General features: G+C 30.4%; 2 protein-coding genes across 3 annotated transcripts; both read left to right on the top strand.

The window, feature by feature from the left end:
- Positions 1-1,312: 1,312 nt before the first annotated feature.
- LOC108485762 (probable 6-phosphogluconolactonase 2) lies at positions 1,313-3,917 on the top strand. The gene is made up of 3 exons (XM_017789607.2): positions 1,313-1,742; positions 1,836-1,971; positions 3,238-3,917. The coding sequence occupies exons 1-3, from the start codon at positions 1,585-1,587 to the stop codon at positions 3,739-3,741; spliced, it is 798 nt and encodes a 265-aa protein (XP_017645096.1). The 5' UTR covers positions 1,313-1,584; the 3' UTR covers positions 3,742-3,917.
- Positions 3,918-21,717: 17,800 nt separating this feature from the next.
- LOC108484375 (small ribosomal subunit protein S13, mitochondrial) lies at positions 21,718-23,898 on the top strand. Of its 2 annotated transcripts, XM_017788145.2 has the most exons (4): positions 21,718-21,952; positions 22,525-22,752; positions 22,831-23,001; positions 23,432-23,898. In XM_017788145.2, the coding sequence occupies exons 1-3, from the start codon at positions 21,884-21,886 to the stop codon at positions 22,999-23,001; spliced, it is 468 nt and encodes a 155-aa protein (XP_017643634.1). In that variant the 5' UTR covers positions 21,718-21,883; the 3' UTR covers positions 23,432-23,898. The 2 variants fall into 2 exon arrangements, with proteins under 2 accessions (XP_017643634.1, XP_017643633.1); XM_017788144.2 differs by lacking the exon at positions 23,432-23,898 and having other exon boundaries at positions 21,719-21,952; positions 22,831-23,195.
- Positions 23,899-24,126: the final 228 nt, after the last annotated feature.

Raw genomic sequence — 24,126 nt, 5'->3', positions numbered from 1 at the left:
AGTTTTCTTAAGAATTTCCTTCGTACTCCCCTTGATGAGAATTACCACACAGGTTCTGATGTTATTTTTCTTGTATCCAATGAATATGTTGGATCCTGATATTGGAACATTTTCCATTGGCATCCCCATTTTTATTTGCTCAATTGGTCTAAATTCTCTCCGGTTCTCATTAGCTTTAATCACTCTAGTGGCATAAACTTTAGCCATGTTAATAGTGGCGACTGGATTTGGGTTTTACCCTAAAAAATAACCTTATTTCTGTGATTTCAAATGCACCATAATATAGAAGAAAAGGTTATGAAAACATTCCTGCCTCCTCATCTGATGACTTCGTTTGCCTTAGCATTGTAAGAATCCAGTCCATAAGTGAGTGTGTACCCTCAAAAATAACCTTATCATTAATTTATAGCTAAAAGGTCTTTATTCAAATTTCAAATTTGTTACAAAAAAAAATATAGTAAATTAATATATTTATATTATTATTTAAGTTTTTGACTGAGCCGTGTAATGAGTCAATTGGGTAATAATTCAATTACTTAAATTAATTTTCTTTAAATAAATTAAGATATATAATTTAAGGAATTTTATTTTTTTATTTTAACAAAAACTAATAAAATATAGATATGGGTTAAATTCATGCTAATTGAATTAGTAAAATCTTATATTTACCGCTCAACCAAAACTTCATTTTGATTTTTTATATATTTATTTATTACATTAATCAATTGTATATTTATACTATTATTTAAATTCATGACTGAGTTGGTCTCATTTGATCAATTGAGTATCTACTCGGTTAGGAAATGACAAATATATAACTTCTATTAAATTATTATTATTATTATTTTGATATATTTTGTATTTTTTTACTTTTATATAATTTTTAAAATAAAACAACTAAAATTAGAAAATAAAAATAGATCTTAAATTAAAATAGATCTAGCTAGCAGAGTCAACTTTCGATTTTCTCCCATTGCTGCTGCTTCATTTTAGCATTGAAATGGACCCAAAGCAAGACAAAAGAGAAACGGAAGCCGATATAGACACAAGAAAGGACTGAGTGATCATTAAGAACACCCATTTGGCCATTTCCCATTTGGGATTTGGAAAGTATAATTAAAGCAATTTGTCGTCGTAGTGTATGCCTCCATAAAATTTGAAGGATAACTAAAATGGGTTTGTAAATGCATTGCTGGTTCTCGGTTCTCGGTCCTCAGTCACTCGCCCAACCAGCTAGCCCTTTACAACTTCATCCTTATCCTAAACTTTAGTCAATCTTTTAAAACTACAAGCAACCATGTTTCTTTATTAACCCCACAACCGACAAAAGGGGACTCTTTCGTATTTCAAACGTTTAATATATTTTACATACCATACTTACACCAGCTAGGGTTTTTCTTCCATCTTTGTACGGGGAAAGAATATTACTTATTTAATGCGGTCTCAATTGTTCAAGCAACGTGAACCAAACCCTACATATCATTTTCAATTCAACCTGCAAATACCCAATTTCACTTGTCTCTCTCCCTTTATATACACACATTAAGTCAGTGGTTGAGAAGAGAAAAGTATAGTGGGGGGGGAATGGAGAAGATAAAGCCAGAGATGAGAATATTTGATAGCAGTGACGAGCTGTTGTCAAACCTTGCTGACTATGTGCTTCAAGTTGCTGAATCTGCTGTGAAAGAAAGAGGCTCTTTTTCTCTTGTTCTCTCTGGAGGAGACATACCAATTCGTTTAGGGTACTCATTATCACATAACCTTTCCATGCAGCACTCATTAAAATTTGCCTTTGTTTCCTAGTTTGTTGCTTGATACATGGTTTTGCAATGCAGGAAACTTAGCAAGGCACCATATGTGAGACTAGTGGAGTGGTCGAAATGGCATGTATTTTGGGCAGAGGAAAATGTAGTCCCTAAGCGACACCCTGATAGTTACTATTGGCAAGCCAAGCAATGGTTTATCTCCAAGGTTTTCATAAATTTTTCATCCTTAATTTCTTTCAGTTTACTTTCCCTCTGAATAGTTGTCAAACAGTTAAAGAGCTCGATTATAATACCAGTAAATATAGCGAGAAATAGGATGGTGGATCATGCTTAACCTCATTATCATGAAAATTGGCATGAACATTCTTTTATTTATTTATTTTTGGAGTCATATTACCTCCTATTGAACTTGGGTAGAGTTAGCTTGGATAAAATTTTTGGTGGTGTTTTTTTTCTTTTTAAATTATTGTTGATTTAATTTTTATATTTTAATTTAATTAATTTTAATTTTTATATTTTTAAAATTTGAAATCCGAGGCATAGCATTGAATTTTACTTTTATAACTTCAAAATTTTAAATTTCAATAATTATTAAATTCATTAATTTAAATAAAATAATTTTTATGGGCATTATATAAAAATAATAAATTAATATAATATTAAACATGAAATGATATATTTGTAGGCATAAAATTGATATTACTAACTATCATTTAAATTAAGATTGAAAATAATAACATAAAAACTAAATTTAGGCTTTTTATAAAAATTATATTAAAAATTAATTAATTATAAAAATAAGGTGAGAAACAAATTAATTACGAAAATAAAATATTTACTATAATAATAATTTTGAATGTCACTTGACACATTAACGATATCGGTGAATTTAAAAAATAAATTTGAAAGAAAAAATAAAAAATTTTAATTGGTGCCACCAATTTACTAAGCAACAGTAAATAAATAAAATTATAGCTTTAGGGGTTAAGATATTAATTGTTGAGAAAAATTATTTTCAACAGCAAACGAGCTTCTCTAAATTCATTAATGATGTCAATATGTTAGGTGGTATCACAAAAATTATTTATTTCTTTTTCAATTTTTATCAATTTTTTTAAATTTACCGATATTACTAATGTGTTAGGCAATACATAACGTTACTTTAACAAACACGTTATTTTCATAATTAATTTATTTCGCAATTAAAATTTTAATATTATTTATAAAAAAGGACAACTAACAACAAAATTTAACTTTATATTTCATCCACAAAATTGAATTGACAGCTAAAAAGGGCGTTAGGAGAGTGTTGGAAGTAGTGTAGAAAAGCCAAAAGGTTTTTATGAAGTGACTGCCTCTTTTGTCCTTTTTCTCCATTATCATTATCACTTATCCATAATTGTTCTTATCCATTTCTTATTAATCCAAAGCATTTAATTAGTGTAATTGATTACGGATTCAATATGCACAGGTTCCTTTACTGCCAGCACACGTTTACCCAGTGAGCCCCGGACTATCAGCCGAATCAGCAGCCAATAGCTATGAGTTTGCCATCCGACAACAACTCAAAAGTCGAACGGTCCAGGTTTCCCGATCAACCGACTGTCCCAGATTCGATCTTATCCTTCTATCTCTAGGGTCCGGAGGCCACGTGGCGTCTCTCTACCCCAATCATCCGGTGCTGGAAGAAGAGTCTCAGTGGGTAGCTTGCGTTTCCAAGGACGAGTCATGCGAGAGCGTCACCCTCACTCTCTCCGTCATCAACGCAGCTGCCAACGTGACCATCGTGGCTTCTGGGTTGGATACCGCCCGTCCTTTCATGGATACTATGGTGGGTCGGAAGCCCATTCGTTCGCACCCGGCCCAAATGGTCTTGCCTCGAGATGGAAACCTCGTTTGGTTTGCGGATGCTTCGGCTGCTTCCTTGTTCCTACGTGCCAATGAACCTTACGCCACGTCAGCTACAGACTCCTAACCTCAAATGTTATTTGCTCACTAAAAATACACCCTTAAGCCTTAATTTGGAAATGTGATAAGCATTTAGCACTTATTAGTTATTAACATCAACATGATGTTGATAAAAATATTTTTCTATTAACACTTTTATCTTTATTTTAAGTTAATATATAATATTCAGATAATTCCTCAAAACTTTTTTTTAAAGTAAAACATATTAATAGAAACTATAAACAATAAGATATAAAAACGATAAATAAGACACTAGACATTAATGCACACAAATGTCGTATTCTTGATTAAACCGTTAAAAATTGCATCTTAATTGTTCCATTGTCAAATCACCTAATAATAAACTCTAGTCAACTAAAAAATCACTGCCAAAAGCTCAAGAGAAATGTCACATCAGTGATACACAAAAGACCAAGTCTCAAATAGACTATCTTTATCATCTCATATTCTAATTTGACAAACAACATCATTATGCTCTATTATGATAAAGCCCTTTAAGAATTGTTTCTCGTAGATCTAGCAACACTTTTACCTAGACAAATTTCATATATACGTTAGAACATATCTGCAAATTAAAAACTAAAACTAAAATCATTGGTGCTTCCAAAGAAAATAGAATGAACAAAACAAAAATCGTAAAAATGTGAATTAAAATTAAAAATAAAAGAAAAATAATAAAATATTGTTGAAGAAATTATATCTTGTTAGAAAACAAATCAACTTTCAAAGGTAAAAAAGTGCAGTTAAAGAAGTTATTTTCAAATTGGCTTTTACATCGTGCAGATTGGATAATGCTGGAAACTTCAAGGATGATGATAGCACATTGAAAAGTCTTACATGGCAAGGAAAAAAAAAAGTCGGTCGACTATGTCTATATATATGTATGTATAGTTCATGTGTGTGTGCTGAAAAATTAGTAAGTTTGAGAGGAAAAAGTGTGTGTGAGTTACAAAAGAAAAACTAGTAGCTAGTGTAGAGAGAAAAAAAAAAAGGAAAAGAGAGTTTGTTTTGTGTGTAATAAAAAATTAGTATTTGAGTTAATTTTATTATGCTTCCAACAAGTGGTATCCAAGTTAGGTTCGTGTTGACGTCACAATGGCAAACATGATTCAACCGCAGGTCTCGAAATTAACAAAGACAAATTATGGCAACTGGAGCATCCAGATGAGAGCTTTGCTCGGTTCTCAAGATTGTTGGGACATTGTCGAAGAAGGATATGTCGGGCCCAAAAATGCAGCTGCCGAAACGGTTTTGACAAATGAAAAAAAAAGATGTAATGACCCAAAATTCACGGGCATCGAAAAAGTAAATTATCGGGCCTCCGTCTTAGTGAATTAGATTCATAAACAATTATTAGAAATATACATTATCGGGTCTCCGTCTTAGTGAATTAGATTCATAAACAATTATTAGAAATATTTATAAGTCTAGTAGAGTGTCTAATTATGTTTTAATTAGGCAAATTTAGTTTAATTTGGAGAAAATAGAAAAAAAGATTAAATTGAATTAAGAATAAAAATTGAATTATAGAACAATAGAAAGTAAAAGGGCTAAAATGGAAATTAAGCCAATTTGCTATAGTTGAGGCGGCATAAGAGAATAAAATCTCAGCTTTTATTTGTTTTAAATTATATAATTAATGATATATAAATATAATTTATATAATATGAATTTATGATAATTAAATTATAATGATATTATATTATAAAATAAATTTAAGCCAATTGTGTGGATATGATAAAAATACATGTGTAATGCTTGTATTTATACAATTATAAAATATATGTATATTTTATTAAATAATAAGTAAAAGATATTTATTAATTATTAATTAAATTATTATATTATAAGATTTTTATTTAATAAATTAATTAGATTAAGACAAATGTATGGTATACAATTAATACAATTTATATATGTGTAAAAAAATTATATTAGTACAATTGTAAAATAAATAATTAAATTACTTACTATTTAGGTTAAAGATATTTATTAAATTAAATAATTAAATTATATGATTTTTGTATAATAAACAAATTGAATAATGACAATTGTAATAAGAATATTAGTACATTTGTTATAAAATAATTTTTTACTTAATATTAAAGTAATAGATAATTAGAATTAAATTATTAATATAAAACAAATAAAATAAAATAAATAAATAAAAGGAAAAGAAACGAAAACCAAAAAATAAAAAACAGAATAAGAAACAGAGAGCATTCGAAAAACAGGGGAAGAAAAGGGAAAGAAAAAAAAAGGGGAAAAATTGGGATTTTAAAGCTTTAATTTTGTTTGGTAAGCTAAATTTAGTCCTTTTCTCTTAAATTTGATGTTTTAGAAGTCTTAAAACAAGGTTTTGATGAAATTAATTTGATAGTTTGAAAGTTTATAAGCTTTTAAACAAAGTTCATGTTGAAGAAAAAGATGAATTAGGGATTGAATTGAATAAATTTTAAGTTAGAATTAGCAAAAGGATTAAATTGTAAAGTAAGCTATAAGTTTTTATTAGAGGATTAAATTAAAAGAAAATTTAAATTAGGGTTATATTATGAATACTTGATAGTTAGGATGAATATGAAAGAAAAATGAATAGAATTGAAGTATAAAATAAATGAAACAAATAAAAGAGTCAATTAGGATTAAATTTAAAATTAGGCATAAATTGAGTAGAAATTTAATTAATTATTTAAATTAATGCTGTAATTAATAATGTAAAATATTATTATTATTTTTATTTTCGTAGCTAACAAGGAAAACTAGGCACCGACATCCAAAGGAAAAGAAAAGATCGTTGAGGGGTAAACTCGTGTTCCGGGTTTGTATTACTATAACTCAAACTATTTATTAAATGTATATTGAATTTATAGTTATGGAATAATTAAGATAAGGTAAGTATTATATTTGAAATTAAATATGAGTATGTATGAAAATAAATTGTTTATGAATTAAGATAATAGATATTTGAATTGATTGAGTATTGAAAATTTTTGTGGAAATGAAATTGAAATTGAAAAAGTAAAATAATACCCTATTAACTTGTCGGACTAGATTTGATACAAATGGCATGCCATTGGATTCGTGATGTGATGAGGAGATTTGTAGTTTGGCTGAGAAGATGTTTCTGTTATTATATACTTCGATTTATCCGAAGAGGCATTTAATGCCTTATTGGTGTGTTATGGAGGATTTATAATATTCTGAGTGTGTTTGGGAGGATTCCACGTATCTGTCGGAGTCCGAGTCTTGTTAATAGGGTAAATTGTAATACCCCCTACCCGTATTCATTGCCGGAATAGGGTACGAGGTATTACCGGAGTTTACGATTTTTTTTTATATTCAATATAGCCCATTTATAAATATCTAACCTTGTCTACAATATTAAATCAAGACCAATCCACTTCAACCAAACCAATTCAACATATTTTCAAGATAAATTCATGCATATTTATAAGATAACATCATTACATACCCAAAACCAGGTTTGTTAACCATACTAATGGCTAACTTTATATTCATTTCACGTTAACATTTACTTTATTAGCTTATACATGCCATTGATTTTTAAAATAAAGTTTCTTTATATACCGAAATCCTGAGGTTGATAGTGTGATGTGTCTCCGACCAAATCAGACCTCCGAGCTCTTAACACTACAAAACAGGAAAAAGGAACGGGTAAGCACTTCGTGCTTAGTAAGCTCATGTAACAAGAATTATACTTACCTAATATTTTCAATACAATACAATAAACATTCATATATCCATTTAATGCATTATTACCCTAATATGCACAAACTCAACATTCAAGTTAGTACAATAATTTCCATGTACCAATAATATATACCATGATTGATGAGCTCATCAATATCATAATTTCCATTTCCTTGTTATTTTTCCATATTTATCCCGTTGAATTTATCGGAATTTCGATGGATTTTTAGAGGTACACTTTTAGTGTACAATTCTGGGTCCGTCAATTCATATTCATGTGCGCACATTTTCATTTTAGAGAGCACACTCCCGCGAACCTCAACCTTGCAGCGGGATTACCAGTCCAGACTAAATTCCCTGCAATATAAACTCATAGAGTATTGTCGGGATTACCAGTCCAGGCTAAACCCCCTGCAACGACAATTACTCTAATGAGCTTAGATCTGAATTACCAGTCCAGGCTAAATTCAGACCCTTATTCAGATTACCCGTCCGGGCTAAATCCATTTTACACATATTCTTCGGGAGGGCTATATCAAAATAGGATCACCCGTCCGGGTTAGATCCTTTTTACCGTCAATTCCTTGTTAGAGATCCATCGGATTTTCCTTTCATTCAACCGGGATTTCTTCCCATTTTATCAAATATATCAATGTTTCATTAATTTTCATACAATGAACATTCAAATCATATTCACATCAATAACATACAATCTCAAGCATTTAAGAATATAATTCAAGTTACACGAACTTATCTTGATACTTGTTTGTAAACAAAAAAAAAATCTACTAATCCCGAACTTTTTCCTTTCCTCGATCTAGCTTCGTATTTGAATCTTTTGGATTTAAATAAATAAATTTAATTATCAATTTAATACATTTCATGTTCATATGCAACATTATCTATAATTCAACTATTATTATTTATAGTTTATTCAAAGCTGTCTATTTGAGTCATAGTCACTAAATTATTTATAACTCGAGCTACGGAACTCCAAATTAAGATACGTTAATTTTACCTAAAACTAGACTCACATATCTTCTTACCATAAAATTTTAATAATTTTTGGTTTAGCCAATAAGTATAGTTTATTCTTTAAAGTCACCCCTGTTCTGCTGTCTGACAGTTCTGACCCTTCTTCACTAAAAATTAATTATCTCTTCATACAGGATTCAAATGATGTTCTTGTTTGTTTCTCTTAAAAATAGACTCATTCAGGATTTTATACATATAAATTTAAGCCCCTAATTATTTTTTTTCAATTTTTTATGATTTTTCAAAGTCAGAACAGGGGAACCCGAATTCATTCTGACCTTGTCTCACAAAATTAATTATATCTAAAAATTTACAAATCCATTGCTTACACCATTTCTTCTATGAGAAACTAGACTCAATAAGCTTTAATTCCATATTTTTTTCATCTTCTAATTCGATTTCTAAAATTTATGGTGATTTTTCAAAGTTAGTCTACTGCTGCTGTCCAAACTGTTTTTGTGCAAGCTGTTTATTACCATTTTTCCCCTAAGCTTTTAATAAATGATAATTTCGTCCCTACTCAATTAGCCTCTCAATTGAGCTTATTTTTCTCAATTAACATTTTATTCTATCACCTTAAACTAGTTTACAACCTTTAGGAATCATAATTTCAGCAATAGACTTTAATTCCAAGCATTTTCACAATTAGATCCTAAAAATTAATTTCTATTGAAATTACCTAATAAAATCATCTCATAAACAAATTAAAGCTTTAATTTCATTCTATTTCATCATAAACTTACAGCACTCAACCATGGTGACTTTCAATTTCATCCATGAAATCAAAAACTAATGAATTTAATAGTAGGACCTAGTTGTAAAAGTCTTAGAAACACAAAAATTACAAGAAAAAGGAAAGGATTAACTCACTTAGTGCAAAAATTATGGAATACCAGCTTATAGAATCCTCCTATGGCATTTTTAGCTGCTGGAATTGAAGAGAAATGAAGAGAAATCTAGATATTTCCTATTTAGTCCTAGTTTTATTTAGTTAATTTTGCAAGATTCCAATTTTTCCCTTAATTTATCAATTTTCCTGCTGATTTCATGCCCTTTCCGTCCAGCCCAAATAAATTTTGGGTCTAATTTCCTTTTAAATCCTTTCTCATTAGACTCTTAAGCTATTTAATCATTCTAGCAACTTTTACACCTATTACAAGTTAGTCCTTTTCATTTAATTGACTACCCAAACATTAAAATTTCCTAACGAAATTTTAATACCACATTACTAACATTTCATAAATATTTATAAAATTATTTTTGACTCAGTTTTACGAGATAGAGGTCCCGATACATTGTTTTTACCCAATTTCTTCAATAATTTCTTTTTCTAACTAACCACTAAATCGGTAAAATTTTTTCTATCAATATTTTTATACGATTTTCCTATCATATCAATTTTCATGCAAAAATATTGAAATAAATTTCTCTTTAAATCGGATTTGTGGTTACGAAACCACTATTCCGATAACCTTAAATTTAGGTCATTACATAAATAATTGAAATGAAATTTTGAAAATGAGATTAATTATTTTGGCACTATTGAAAAGTATGAGAAAGAATGTATGAGTTAAATTATAAATTGAGTTAGTATGTGAAAAATAAAATATGAATTTAAGAGTTATGAAGTAATATAAATATATATAATTAGTTTAAATGATTATAAAGTCTATGGTTGATGTTTGTAATTTATTAATGTTAAATAGTTTTGATTTATAGTAATACCACTGAGTATGAAATACTCAATGTACGGTTATTTCCGTGCGCAGGTCATTAGAGTTTCGGATTCGGTCCAGCATCCAAAACAAACCTGACTCCAACAAGAAGATTTTGGTGATGTATTTCTTCCTTTTGTTAAGTGGCATGTACTAGGTAGTTGAATATGAATTATGTATATTCATTTAAGTTAAATGATTTTGGTTGTATATAAATGATTATAATTTTTGGATTATGAATATGATATAAAGTTATGAAATGGTAAATTTGGTATTAAATAATTGAAATGAAATAAAAGTTATTAATTATACATATATACTAACATGTTATATTGTTTAAACTAAGGTATTAAATTATTATTTTGATAAAAATTGGATGTGTTTGAGTATACCTAATCATTGGTTGGAGTATTGATATTGGATTGTTTTGGGTTTGAAGTTTGCAGGGGGTTTTATGTAAAAATAAGCAGAAATACTGTCAAAATTTTTATATAAAAAAATTCCGGAGAATTCGAACAAGTTCCGTTTCACTTTTAATTTACATTTTGGCTTCGAGCGTCTATTATTGGGACTTAACTATTAAATTATACTATGAATGTTATTTTATTTGTGAATTATTTTGTAAGTTGTCTGATATATCTGGTAATGCCTCGTAACCCTATTCCGGCCACAGTTTGGGGTTAAGGGGTGTTACAAAAGAGTATTGAAAAAAGCTCGTAAAAATAATAAGAGGGCGCTGTTCTTTATTTTTCAAGGTGTTGATGAATCAACCTTTGAAAAAATATCGGATGAGAAGACATCAAAAGAAGCATGGGGTCCCTTCAAGGAGCGGAAAAAGCCAAAAAGGTACCTTTATAAACCCTTAGAGCCGAATTTGAGATGTTGAAAATGAAACCTTCAGAAAAATTTGATGATTATGTCATCCAAGTGAAAGCGGTGGTAAATGAAATGAAAAGGAATGGAGAAACACTTGATGATGTTAGAGTAATGGAAAAAAATTTACAATCATTGACACGCAAATTTGATTATGTGGTGGTTGCCATTAAAGAGTCAAAAGATTTATCACAAATATCAATCGTGTAACGACCCGAATTTTACGATTATTGGAAAAGTTTATTTTTGGGTCCCCGTTTCTGAAAAATGGATTCATAAATATTTATTAAAAATATTTACGAAGTTAATTGAGTGATTAATTAGAGTTTAATAAGGTGAATTACCTTAAATTAAGGCTAAATAGGTATAAGGATTAAATTAAATAAAGTGTGAAAGTTGAATTATAGAATAAAAAATTGAAGGGACTAAATAAGAAAATAAGCCAAAATGAGTACCAAGTGTATGGTAAAAATAAAATACATGTGTAATAAATATTATACATACATTTGTAATACATGTATGTATTTACTTATTATTTAAGTAAATATTATTGTATTAATATTATTTAATGTTAATTAAATAAAGTAAATTAATTAATTAATTAATTAAAAGTTGACAAATGTGTATATAATGACATGTGTAATACTAATATACATACAATTGTGAAATACATGTATGTTTACTTATTATATAAGTATATTATTAAATTATTTTATTATAATATATATAAAGTAAATGAAATAAAAGAAAAGAAATGAAAAGAAGGAAAGAATCAGAATAGCATGAAACTAAACAGAGAAGGAAGGAAGGAAAGAAAGAAAAAAAAAAAGGGGAAAATTGGGGATTTGAAGTTTTAAACTTTAATAGGTAAGTCAATTAAGTTATTTTCTTTTAATTTTGATGTTTTAAAAGTTTTAGAACAAAATTTTGTAGAAATTAAGTTGAGATTTTGAAATTTCTTAGGTTTTTAGTATAGTTCATGTTGAACAAATGATTGAATTAGGGATTAAATTGATAGAATTTTTAGTTAGAATTGATTAAAGGATTAAATTGTAAAAGAAGCTATTAGTTTTACATAGTAGGGACTAAATTGCAAGAATTTCCAAATTAGAGTTTTATGATGAAATTTAGATAGTTATGTACAAGTTTGGTTGAAAATTGAGTAGAAACAAAGTATGAATTGAGATAGAAAAAGTAAGTGAATTTAGTTAAGATTAAAATTGAAATTAAAGTAGAAATTGAATAGAAATTGAGTAACAAATTTAAATATTAAATGTAAATTAGTATTGTATTAATGATTATGAAAATTATCTTAATTTTTCGTAGCTAACATCGCACCCGAGGCATCTACGAAGAAAGGAAAAGAAAAGGTGGACGAAGAATAATTCGAGAAATTACGGTTTATATTTCTATAATCCGAATTTAATTATTAATTGTTATATTTTAATTTAAATGTTTATGGTAAGAAAATTAAGGTAAATGTAGTATATTTGATATTGAATTGAGTATTTGTGAAATTATAATTTATATGATATTTGAGCATTGATATTGAATTTAAATTGAGTTGGTAATTAATCAATTTTAATTATTAACTGTTATATTTTGGTTTATATGTTATTTTAAGGTAAATATTAGTAATTGTTTTTGAATTGAATTTATATGGATGTATGTGGTTGATATGAAAATTGAATATTGGATGTACGTTATATTTGAAAAATATATTGATTGAAAATGTGATGAAATTAATTATGAATATGTGATTATTGTGAAATTTAAATATTTGTTATTGAAAAGTAAAGTGAATTGTATTGATTTGAGAATATATGTGATTAATTGAAATGTGTATTTGTTGAAAAAAAATTGAAAGTGAAATTGAAAACCTTATTAACAGTATTCGGGCTAAGTCGAATATAGTTGGCATGCCATATGATTGGAAGTGTTCAGGGATACTTCGATCTTGAGTCGATGAGGCACTATAAGTGTTGTACTGTTACTTCGACTTTAAGTTGATGAGGCACCTTGTGTGTCGATCATATCTTATTCGTCAATTATTCCGATGAGGTACTCAGATCTGCATTATTATCATATCGCTTACTTGGCTTATGATGAGGCACTATGTGCCGCATCAGATCGGTGTGATTGTTGGATCCGTATATCCGTCAGTGTCCGAGTCATGTTAATAGGGGCAAATAAAAGTACTGAATGACTGACTGTTACTGAATAATTGATCGTTACTGAATAACTGATTGCTACTGAGCAAATGATTGTTACTGAATAACTAATTGCTACTGAATAATTGAATGTTACTAAATGAAACTGATAAATTGAGTGACTGAAAAATATTGACTGATATTGAGCTTGGATTATACGGGTTACTGAATGAAATGTAATAGTTGAATATTATTTACTGAAATTGAATAGTAAACAAAAGTGTAAGTGAGACATATGAATGGAAAATATTATTGTTTTAAATAATTTGTGAATTTATTTTGAAAAGCTAACCGGTTAATAGATGATAAAGATTGAATGAGTTATAAAGAATTTATCCATGAAATGAATAATTGAATATTTATGATCATTATATGATTTTAAGTGTATGTTATGTTATTAAGTGTTCAGATTATAGAAATACCACCGAGTTCATACTCGATTAATGCGCTTGTTTCGCGCGCAGGATAAGTTAAAGTCGATCGTTGAATCAAGATCCTGTGTTGATCACAAACTGTAAGTGGAGAAGTATGTTCATTACTGGTAATGGCATGTACCTAGGATGTCAAAAGTGATTATTTTGAAAAGTTATTGTAAATGTTGTTATAAATGATAATGGTTGAGTACATAGCTTAATTAAGTTTGGTATAAAGCTGTAAATTTGGGAAAAATTATAAATAGGTTAGATTAGTAAATTATTGCTAGGTTTTGTTGATAAAAATTGTGGTACCAATGAAGGTACATTGGCTAGACACTTAAGATGGTCGATTTTATATGTTTTAGATGTGTTTGATCGTAATTTGAGTAAGTTAAAAGATTAGAAATTATATTGTTTGTGGTTTATGATTTGCAAGGTTGGTAAACTTGAATTGTAAGACTTATTTTGAGTCCACACGGCCTGGCACACGGACGTGTGTCTTGGCCGTGTGAAACTAATTTGTTCATAAGTAATAAGTCAGAGAGTTATATGGGTAAAGGACACGGGCGTGTCCCCTAGACCACACGGGCGTGTGGGTATTGTTCGATAGGAAAATTTTAAAATTTTGAGAAAAATTTGTAGTGATTTTAAATTAGTCTCGAATTGATTTTACTGTTCATATTGGACTTCAAGGGCCCATTAAAGGGATGATACATTAAATTTAGGATAAGTGTAAACCATTATATTAAATAATGTCCGTAATTGAACTGTATTAATTGGTAATGCCCTGTAATTCTGTTCCGGGGATGGATAAGGATTAGGGGGTGTTACAAATCGATGAACTTGTGGGTTCGCTCCAAGCTCACGAGGATAAAATGAAGCTAAATGATGATACTAGAAATTCAAACCGAGTCTTGTAAAGCAAGTTCTCCTTCAACAAGAGTGGAGCTAGGGATAACTTTAGACAAGGTACGAGTAATCGTGGAGGATACCGTGGAGGATATAGAGGCAGAAATAGAGGTGGACGAGGAACACGTAGATGAGGCAATCAATCATATGGTAAAGTCCAAACAAGTGAAGAATATCAAACATTAAGTTGTGGACAAGGAGCTTGAAGCCGAGGTCAAGGCAGAGGTAGATTTCAACAAGGAAATAAATCTCAGGCACAATGTTATAATTGTAATAAATATGACCATTATAGTTACGAGTGTAGATTAAATCCCAAGATAGATGAGAGAAATCATGTAGCAGCAGCTAAAGAAGAAGAAAATGTGGAATCTAGTGTATTCTTTACTTATAAAGAAAGTGAAAAATTAAGAAAAAATATTTGGTATCTTGATAATTGCGCCAGCAATCACATGTGTGGTCAAAAAGACTTATTTTCAGAGTTGGATGAAAAAATTCATGGACAAGTAACGTTTGGAGGTGAATCACATGCCACAGTCAAAGGTAAAGGCAAAGTTACTATTACACAAAAGAATGGAGAAAACAAGTTCATTTCAAATGTTTATTACGTACCAGCTTTGAAAAGCAACATCATCAGCCTTGGACAGCTTCTAGAAAAAGGATATGAAGTACATATGAAGGATTCCATACTCACCTTAAAAAATAAGAATGGTGATATAACGCATAATCGTCTATTTACTATTGACATTGAATTTGGAGAGATGAAATGCATGAAGAATGCAATTAAAGATGAACCATGGTTGTCGCATTTAAGGTTCGGGCATCTTGGATTTTCCGATCTAAAGCTATTGTCAAAAGAAAATATGGTGAATGAGTTGCCACAAATTAATTCTCCTGATCAATTGTGTGAAGCCTGCATTAAAGGAAAACAACACAGACAGAGTTTTGAAGCAGGAAAAACTCGACCAGCAATGAGACCATTGGAGATCGTGCACTCCGACATAGCAAGTCCTTTTAATATACCATCACTTGGTGAAAACAGGTACTATGTTACTTTTATTGATGATTTTAGTAGAAAAAGTTGGATATATCTTCTTAAAAAAAAATCAGAAGCCTTTGACAAGTTTATCGAGTTCAAAGTCATGGTAGAAAAACAGAGTGAACATTTCATTAAGATACTCAGAACTGATAGAGGTGGTGAGTATACTTCAAAGCTATTTGAAAGCTTCTGCAAGGAAACCGAAATTATTCACCAGTTGACAACTGCATACACACCACAACAAAATGGAGTCACTGAAAGAAAGAACCACACTATTCTTGAAATGGCAAGAAGCATGGTTAAAGGTAAGCATTTACCAAGAACTTTCTGGGCTGAAGCTGTTCAATGTGTTGTTTATTTGTTGAACCGATGTCCAACAAAAAGTGTGAAATACATGAAGCCAAACGAAGCTTGGAATAATCAAAAGTCAGAAGTCAGACATCTCAAGATTTTTGGATGCATCGCATATGCTCATGTTGCTGACCAGACGATAAAGAAGCTTGACGATAAAGGAGTAAAATGTATTTTCATTGGTTATGAAAAGAGAAACAAGACATATAGGTTATACAACCTTCTCACCTAGAAAGTTATTATTTCAAGAGATGTTGAATTTGATGAAACTGATTATTAGAGATGGAGTGAAGAATAGAAGAAAATTGAATGATTATTTTTCAGTAATGACAAAAACGACGACTTCATTAATCGAGAACAAGGCAACGATCAAAGCCCTCCTCCAAGTCCTGTTGCAACAACTCCTACAACATCATCATCACCAACCAGTAGCAATACCAGCAACTCAGAGGAAGCACCTGTAAGATTGCGTAGTTTATGCGATATTTATTTGGTTACAGAACCCATAGAAACAATACTCGATTATTCATTATTTTGTTTAATGACAGAATGTGATCCAATAATATATGAAGATGCAATTAAATATGTCAGGGGGAAGCAGGCAATGGATGAAGAAATTGCAGCAATAAGAAGAAATGACACATGGAAGCTAACAAGTCTACTAGAAGGACATAGTCCAATTTGAGTCAAATGGGTGTACAAAGATGAAGACCAATAAAGAAGGAAAAGTGGAGAAATACAAAGCAAGACTAGTTGCAAAAGGCTACAAGTAAAGATATGGTGTAGACTATGATAAAGTATTTGCTCTAGTCGCCAGAATTGATACTATAAGGCTTCTCATGGCAATCGCAGCACAAAATAAATGGAAAATTTATCAGATGGACATGAAGTCAGCATTCCTTAATGGCTACCTGGAAGAAGAAGTCTACATCGAACAACCTCCTAGATGTAGCAAACAAGGACAAGAAGACAAAGTTTATCGCTTGAAGAAAGCTTTATATGGATTGAAGCAAGCTCCGAGTGCATGAAACACAAGAATAGATGAATATTTTCAGAAGAACGAGTTCATGAAAAACCTATATGAGCATGCTCTATATACGAAGAAAAATGAAATTAGTGACATCATGATCGTGTGCTTATATGTGGATGATATGATTTTCACAGGAAACAATCCAGGTATATTCAATGACTTTAAGAAAGCTATAACTAAAGAATTTGAAATGACAGATATAGGAGAAATGTCATAGTTTCTTGGAGTCAAAGTGAAACAAATGAAAGATGGAACATTTGTGTCTCAAAAAAAGCATGCAGAACAAATTTTAAGAAAATTCAATATGAAAGATTGCAAGCTAGTAGCCACGCCAGCAGAACCAGGCATGAAATTAAGTGTTGATTCATCCAGAGAGCCAGTAAATCCAATGTTGTTTAAAAGTATCATTGGAAGTTTAAGGTACTTGACTATCATGCGGCCAGACATCATGTACGTAGAGGGAATAGTTAGCAGATACATGGAGAAGCCAAAACAAGATCACCTGATTGCAGCAAAGAGAATTTTGAGATACATCAAATGTATGATGGATGAGGGTTTATTTTATACAAACTCACAGAGTTCAAAATTGATTGGTTATTTAGATAGTGATTATGGTGGTGACTTGGATGATCGCAAAAGCACATCCAGATATTTATTCCATATTGGCTCCGTAGCATTTTCATGGTCATCGAAAATGTAAAACAAACAATAGCTCTCTTAACATATGAAATAGAATACATGGTTGTTGCTACATGTACGTGTCAAGCAATTTGGTTAAAGAATATTTTGGGCGAATTATCTATAATACAAGAAGATCCAATTACAATTTATGTTGACAACAAGTCCACAATATCTCTTGCAAAGAATCCAGTGTCTCATAGTCAAAATAAGCATATCGATACAAAGTATCATTTTATTCGAGAGTAAGTGAAAAATAAAAATGTGGAGTTCGTTTATTCAGAACAGAAAATCAATTGACGGACATTTTTATGAAGCCATTGAAAGTGGACATACTCCATAAACACAAAGAAAAACTTGGAATGAAAAGTTTAGTTTGAGGGGAAATGTTAGAAAACAAACCAACTTTCAAAGGTCAAAAAGTGCAGCTAAAGAAGTTATTTTCAAATTATTTTTTACCTCATGCAAATTGGATGATGCTGGAAACTTCAAGGATGATGACAGCACATTGAAAAGTCTTACACGGCAAGGAAAAAAAAGTCAGCTAACTATGTCTATATATATGTATGTATAGTTCATGTGTGCTTGCTGAAAAATTAGTAAGTTTGAGAGGAAAAAGTGTGTGTGAGTTATAAAAGAAAAACTAGCAGCAACTAGTATAGAGAGAAAAAAAAAAGAAGGGAAAGAGAGTTTGTATTATGTTTATTTGTGTGTAATAAAAAAATTAGTATTTGAGTTAATTTTATTACGCTTCCAACATATCCAACAACCAATCTAAAGATTAACACCATCGTGGACAAATCAAAGATTTGATTTAAAAATGTTGAGCAACTGAGGTTTTTTTTATGAAAAGGTGGAGAAATTTTAAAATTAATTTTTTAAATTATCTTATTTGATGAAATAAAGTTGCCTCTCTTTTAATTTTTTAAATAATCTTATTTGATGAAATAAAGTTGCCTCTCTTTTTTTTCTCGTATTTATGAATAACAAAAAAAAGAGAGTAAAATAGTAGACTTCCTCAATTATTTAACAAACTAGTTGAGTTTGCAGGGGAGCGGTGAAGTGGTTACTATGGGGGATTGACTTCAAAGTATAGACCCAACAACCCAGCATACATGCGCATTGAAAGAGCACGTAAAGGCAGAGAAATACAACTTTATCGTGCATGCATTTTGAATGGCTGAAAAATATAGAGGCTAGGTTAGAAGAAAGCTGCTTGGAGATGGTGGAAAAAGGAAGAAGGTTGAGATGATAGAACAAGGCAATGCATGGGCAACGGGTAAGTGAAATAGTAATGGTAAAGGTGAGGGAAATTTTTGATATGGTTAGATAGTTTTAGTAGTTATTCAATGTAGTAGAAAATTTGTGTATATATACACTTTTGACACCAAGTAAGGATGGAAGAGTAAGTTTATTCAACACCCTTTCCTTAAAGCATTGTTATCTTTTTCTATCTCCTATCTTTTATATATTTTGGAATCTTCTTTGATCTTCGTAAGTATTTCCTTTTTCACGATATTATGATTTATGTATTGATTCAATAACATCTACTATTTTAGTGTTAAATATACAATAGGCAGTTGGAATTATTGTTGAAATTATATTAGCTTATGACATTTTTAACATATATTAGTGTTGAATGTACATTAAAACTAATATTTATTACTGTTGAATATCTGTTGGTGTTAATATACAATATAATGTTGAATAATTATTTTTTGTTCATTAGGTTGAGGAAAAAAAGATTATGACATTGTCTTTTTTTTTTTTGGTTCGAATTTTGACATTGTTGTATTGTTGTATATCTATGGTGAAGGAAAATATTTAATTAGCATAATGGTATTTTGAAAATAGAACAATGTATTGTTGTTCGAATTTCAAAATCTATTGAGCATAATTGTATTATGATATGAGAAATGTTTATGTTTTAGTTAAAAATATTATATTAGTGAGGAAAATATTATTTTTTACTCGTTATATATTAATTAATTTTTTAATTTAAATCGATATTATATATAGGAATTCTATAAAAAATAGTAATAAATTTTATGCTGCGGTGAATTGTAATAGTCGAATTCGTGATACGAATTTCAGTGTAATCTTTGAGTCTAAAAGTTTGATTAACATAATGTTCAAAAATGACATCATGTTAGTGGAGATGAAATGCAAAATTAGTAAAAAATTAGATAATTCAACTTACTCAGGATTGAGGTAAGTCACTTAATATTGAGGTAAGTTATACTATGAATGCCACAAATGAATTAATCCATAAATGGACCTAGGATTAATTAAACTTGGGTCTTGTTAATTCAGACAATTACATTCATGTTTCTATCTTTTGTGAGTCAACCGCTCAGATACCCTAGATAATGTATCTCTCTTGGACTTGATAGCGACATATTGTCCTTTAATCGATTTTCTCAATGTCAATTTATCAGACGATGGAACTTTTAGGTTACCTGCTAATATAAGGTATCTTCTCGCATTACAATCTGACCACATAATACAACTTAGTATTAGTTAAACATTAGGTCATCAATGAGTCAATGTTTGCTTACATTTTGCTTTATGTGTAAAAACTGTCAATGACAAATACAAACAACATTAAAGTGAATAGTGGGATTTTATTTAAGTCAGTCTTTTCATACAATTATAAGTACAAATGATGAATAAACTACACTTAAAACACTAAATCCTAATAGACACATCTCCCGATATAGAAATGCAAAGGCAACTGAACCCCAACTGTAACCCCTACACTCCTGTAGATAGGCTAACAATGGGAGATATGCCACATGAAATAAATTACCAAATTTATCAGACATTAGCATCTCTCCTATCAACCGTAAATTTTGCAATGAGCATAATTTGTTGAGACTTGATCAATCGTTCATTACAAAATTTTGTTCTAACTATGTCATATTCAAACAAAGAACTTTTGCGTATTTGCTTTCCAAATGCTTGCCGAAGTACATGTTGTAGATCTTATAAATTACATCATTTTTGGCAACATGGTTCTCAATTTGAAAGGCCAAGTTGTAGAATCATGCCCTCAAATGTGATTGTGCATTCTCCACATAGAAAATGGAATACGTGCATCTCAAACCTGCAACACCATAACCAATGCATGAATCCTTTTCTAATATCGAGCACGAGTCAGATTGTAAAATTCGAACTCATTGAGATATGACTCCATGGCTGTATGAGTTCCTCGATACCCAAATTTCGATGTTGGATGTTATGCCTGTAATGGTACTTGTAATTAAACAAATATATTGATTATTTCCAGTTTTTTGAAAAAAAAAAAACTTGCTAATATAAAATTAAGATAAAACAATATTTGGCATGCGAAGAAGTTTCCAATTACGAGATTTTACTGATTCATGTTGACGTGTAGAAATATATGTATCCTTAAATCTCAACAAGTTTCCACTAGTGGCCATCTTTAGAGTTTCTGTAATTTAACTCCCAAGTAATAAAACAACATAATTTGCAATATCATATATATTAACTTTTTATTCTAATACCCTAAATTTCACAACAACATAACAAATAAACTAAATTATAATAATATTCCAATAAACTAAAATATAACAATATAATAACATTTAAATAATATCTCAATATACTAACAACATTAACTGAAAAATAAACTATATATTTTACAAACACTTAAAAATAATATATAACATTCCAACTAATCCTAATCACTAAAATATCACCATAAACTTAAAATTCATACTTAAAATAAAAATATTTAATAAAAATACTTACTATAAAGGAAAAATACAACAATATAATAACATTTAAATAACTAATAATAAATCATAAAGTAAACTATTTGGTCGTTCTTTTCAACTCATATATATATATATATAAGTGAATAAAGTTCATACTATTCCATTGTAATTAGCATGGCAAAGACATGTCAAAACTTAGCCGTCATAGCCCAGGAGAGGGACTAATCTCGGGCTTATCCAAAAGGTTTGGGCTATAGGGCAAGACTACAAACAGATCAATGCTTTAAGTTTTCATCGGCGCTCCCAAGACTCAACAGCCCAAGTGGATCTTTGCTCTTTGAACTCCCAAAGTCCTGAATGATAAACAAAACCCTTGCAAAAATCCCTCTTACCAAAGTTGCAGGCTCTGATTCTCGTCAAATCTAAACTCTTTCAGCGTCTAAGAATGTTGGGGTTACGGTGTTCTGTCGGAACACTATCTGATGTCGGTCATCGCCTCCTTCAAACCATGACGGTCAGTGCCTCTCCTTATTTCTCGATATCCATAATATTTACGATCTTAAGAATTTTTTTCATCCATTGACCTCTTGCCAAGGATTAGGATTATATCATTTTTAGAACTAATGATTTCCTAATTAGTGTTTATCAGCTTTGGGTTTCTGGGTTCATGGATCTGTCTGTTTCTATTAGTCTTTTTCCATTTACACTTTTTAATCAAGGAAAATTAGAAGTTGGTTTTGATATTTTTTTGTCCTTGTTCCATTAACATGTTGAAATCTAGGAAGTAAATGTTTTTCTCAAAACAATATGTAAATTAGATTTTGGTATTAACCAGTCAAGACTTTTATATCAGTTTAATGGTGTTATTGTTAAATTGGGTTTCTTTTTTCTTTCCCGTTGAACTGCAACAAACCTGATAGGATCTTATAGTTATGTTGTGCATTTGTGTAGGCCAAGTATACAGTTCATCTGGGATAAACTCGGTTTGATAGTTGAAATCAGGGTTTCATTTGTTTTCAGAAAAAAAGAACTTATATGTTTTATGGTACCTGCTGGGAACTTTTGTTCTTTCACTGTTTCATGCAGTTTCATGGAATAAGAGTACAAGGCATTCGTGTGGGAAGTGCTGAAATTCCAGACCACAAGCGCATTGCAGTTTCTCTACAGAGCATCTATGGAATTGGTCGTAGCAGAGCTCGCCAGATCTTAAGCGAGCTCAATATAGATAACAAACTCACTAGGGAATTGACAGGAAGAGAACTCATGGCTCTTCGCGAGCACGTCTCTTCCACATACATCATTGGAGAAGATTTGGTATGAACTTTTTTCTCTTCTCTACTTGCTTGATAAAACTTGCGTTCTCAAATGTTATACATTTCTTTGGTAATTTAGAGGCGATGCATCAATGCGGACATAACCAGATTGAAAGGTCTTCAATGCTACAAAGGGATCCGGCACGAGGATAAATTGCCTTGCCGAGGACAGCGCACAAAAACCAATTCCCGGACCGCAAAAAAGGGACTAACTGCTGTTTCAGAAAGACACAGAGCTTCTTATGCTTAGGTCTAATTTCTCGCCTTAAGTTGCAACTTATTTTGAAAATTTTCAATTAGACCTGCTATATCAGCTCAATAACTTTCCCCCCTTGAATTGAATCCAATTATGCATATTGTTTAACCTAACTGGTTCAAGTTTCTTATGTTGGGTGGAATAATTGAATACCCTTTAGCTATTATTTATGGAATCCTTTTAGAACATGGATTTGATGTCGTACCATCTGCCATTTCTTCATGTCTTACTGTTATGTGATCGTCAATCATTAATTTCTAGCACTGCCAAGATGCTTCCTGTTTACTTTTACATGAACATTATAAAAATTGGTCTAAAACTACCGAGGATAGTATTACTTTATTTTCAGGTTGTCAACACAATAGAAGTTGTAAGTGTCATGTAGGCAGCTCTTTTGATGCCATTTGATATGGTTTTCTATTAGGTTCGGCATGCATGCGCTACTGTATAACCCGCATTGAGCACCTAGAGTCTGAAACTCCCCCCGATTTTAATTCCAAAGACCCATTTATTTATATCGATTGGCCAAGCTGAAGTTTGTTGCTATGGAAGCTGCGAATCAAAGGCATAAAGTGGCCAGTTTGAGCTTATCTTTTGCAGACGCAAACAGTTGAATAATGCCCTTTATCATCAGTTCAATTGCTGGGAAATCTAAAGAGCACAGATTACTTAAAAGGTATATCTGATGAAAGTGAGACAACTCTACAGAGGCAAAGATTGGTAACTCCAATAAAAGATGCATACACGAAGATTTTAAGCCTGGTTTCCTTACAAAAATGTTACGGCTTTTCTATGGTATCGCGTACTGAGCTCACTAAAAAACAATTTTTTTTCTTCCTATTTTTTAATTTTCAACTTTATTTTTAATAAATTATAAATTGTTAGAATAAACTAATTTCTCTTTTGGATTATAAATAATCTCTTAAAAAGACCATAACTAGCCTAAACACCATATATAGATAAATTTTTAAAAAGACAATTTAATTGTTACTACACTACTACACTACGACTTATGGTACAAGTTGTGCCCACATGACAAGCCACAACTCGTCTCTGCATTAGTTTTATCATTGACAAATTTGAACTTTGTATGTATTCTTATCTTTTAAGTTGGATATT

This window comes from Gossypium arboreum, chromosome 6, assembly GCF_025698485.1.
Source record: "Gossypium arboreum isolate Shixiya-1 chromosome 6, ASM2569848v2, whole genome shotgun sequence".
Lineage (NCBI taxonomy): Eukaryota > Viridiplantae > Streptophyta > Magnoliopsida > Malvales > Malvaceae > Gossypium > Gossypium arboreum.
This window is presented reverse-complemented; position numbering and strand designations above follow the sequence as displayed.

Bases quoted from the DNA above. Each gene is read 5' to 3' on its own strand.
- LOC108485762 (XM_017789607.2), top strand. From the start codon at position 1,585: ATGGAGAAGATAAAGCCAGAGATGAGAATATTTGATAGCAGTGACGAG. The intron at 1,743-1,835 runs GTACTCATTATC...TTTGCAATGCAG, and splicing joins GACATACCAATTCGTTTAGG to GAAACTTAGCAAGGCACCAT. The intron at 1,972-3,237 runs GTTTTCATAAAT...CAATATGCACAG, and splicing joins AGCAATGGTTTATCTCCAAG to GTTCCTTTACTGCCAGCACA.
- LOC108484375 (XM_017788145.2), top strand. From the start codon at position 21,884: ATGTTGGGGTTACGGTGTTCTGTCGGAACACTATCTGATGTCGGTCAT. The intron at 21,953-22,524 runs GTCAGTGCCTCT...TGTTTCATGCAG, and splicing joins GCCTCCTTCAAACCATGACG to TTTCATGGAATAAGAGTACA. The intron at 22,753-22,830 runs GTATGAACTTTT...TTGGTAATTTAG, and splicing joins ACATCATTGGAGAAGATTTG to AGGCGATGCATCAATGCGGA.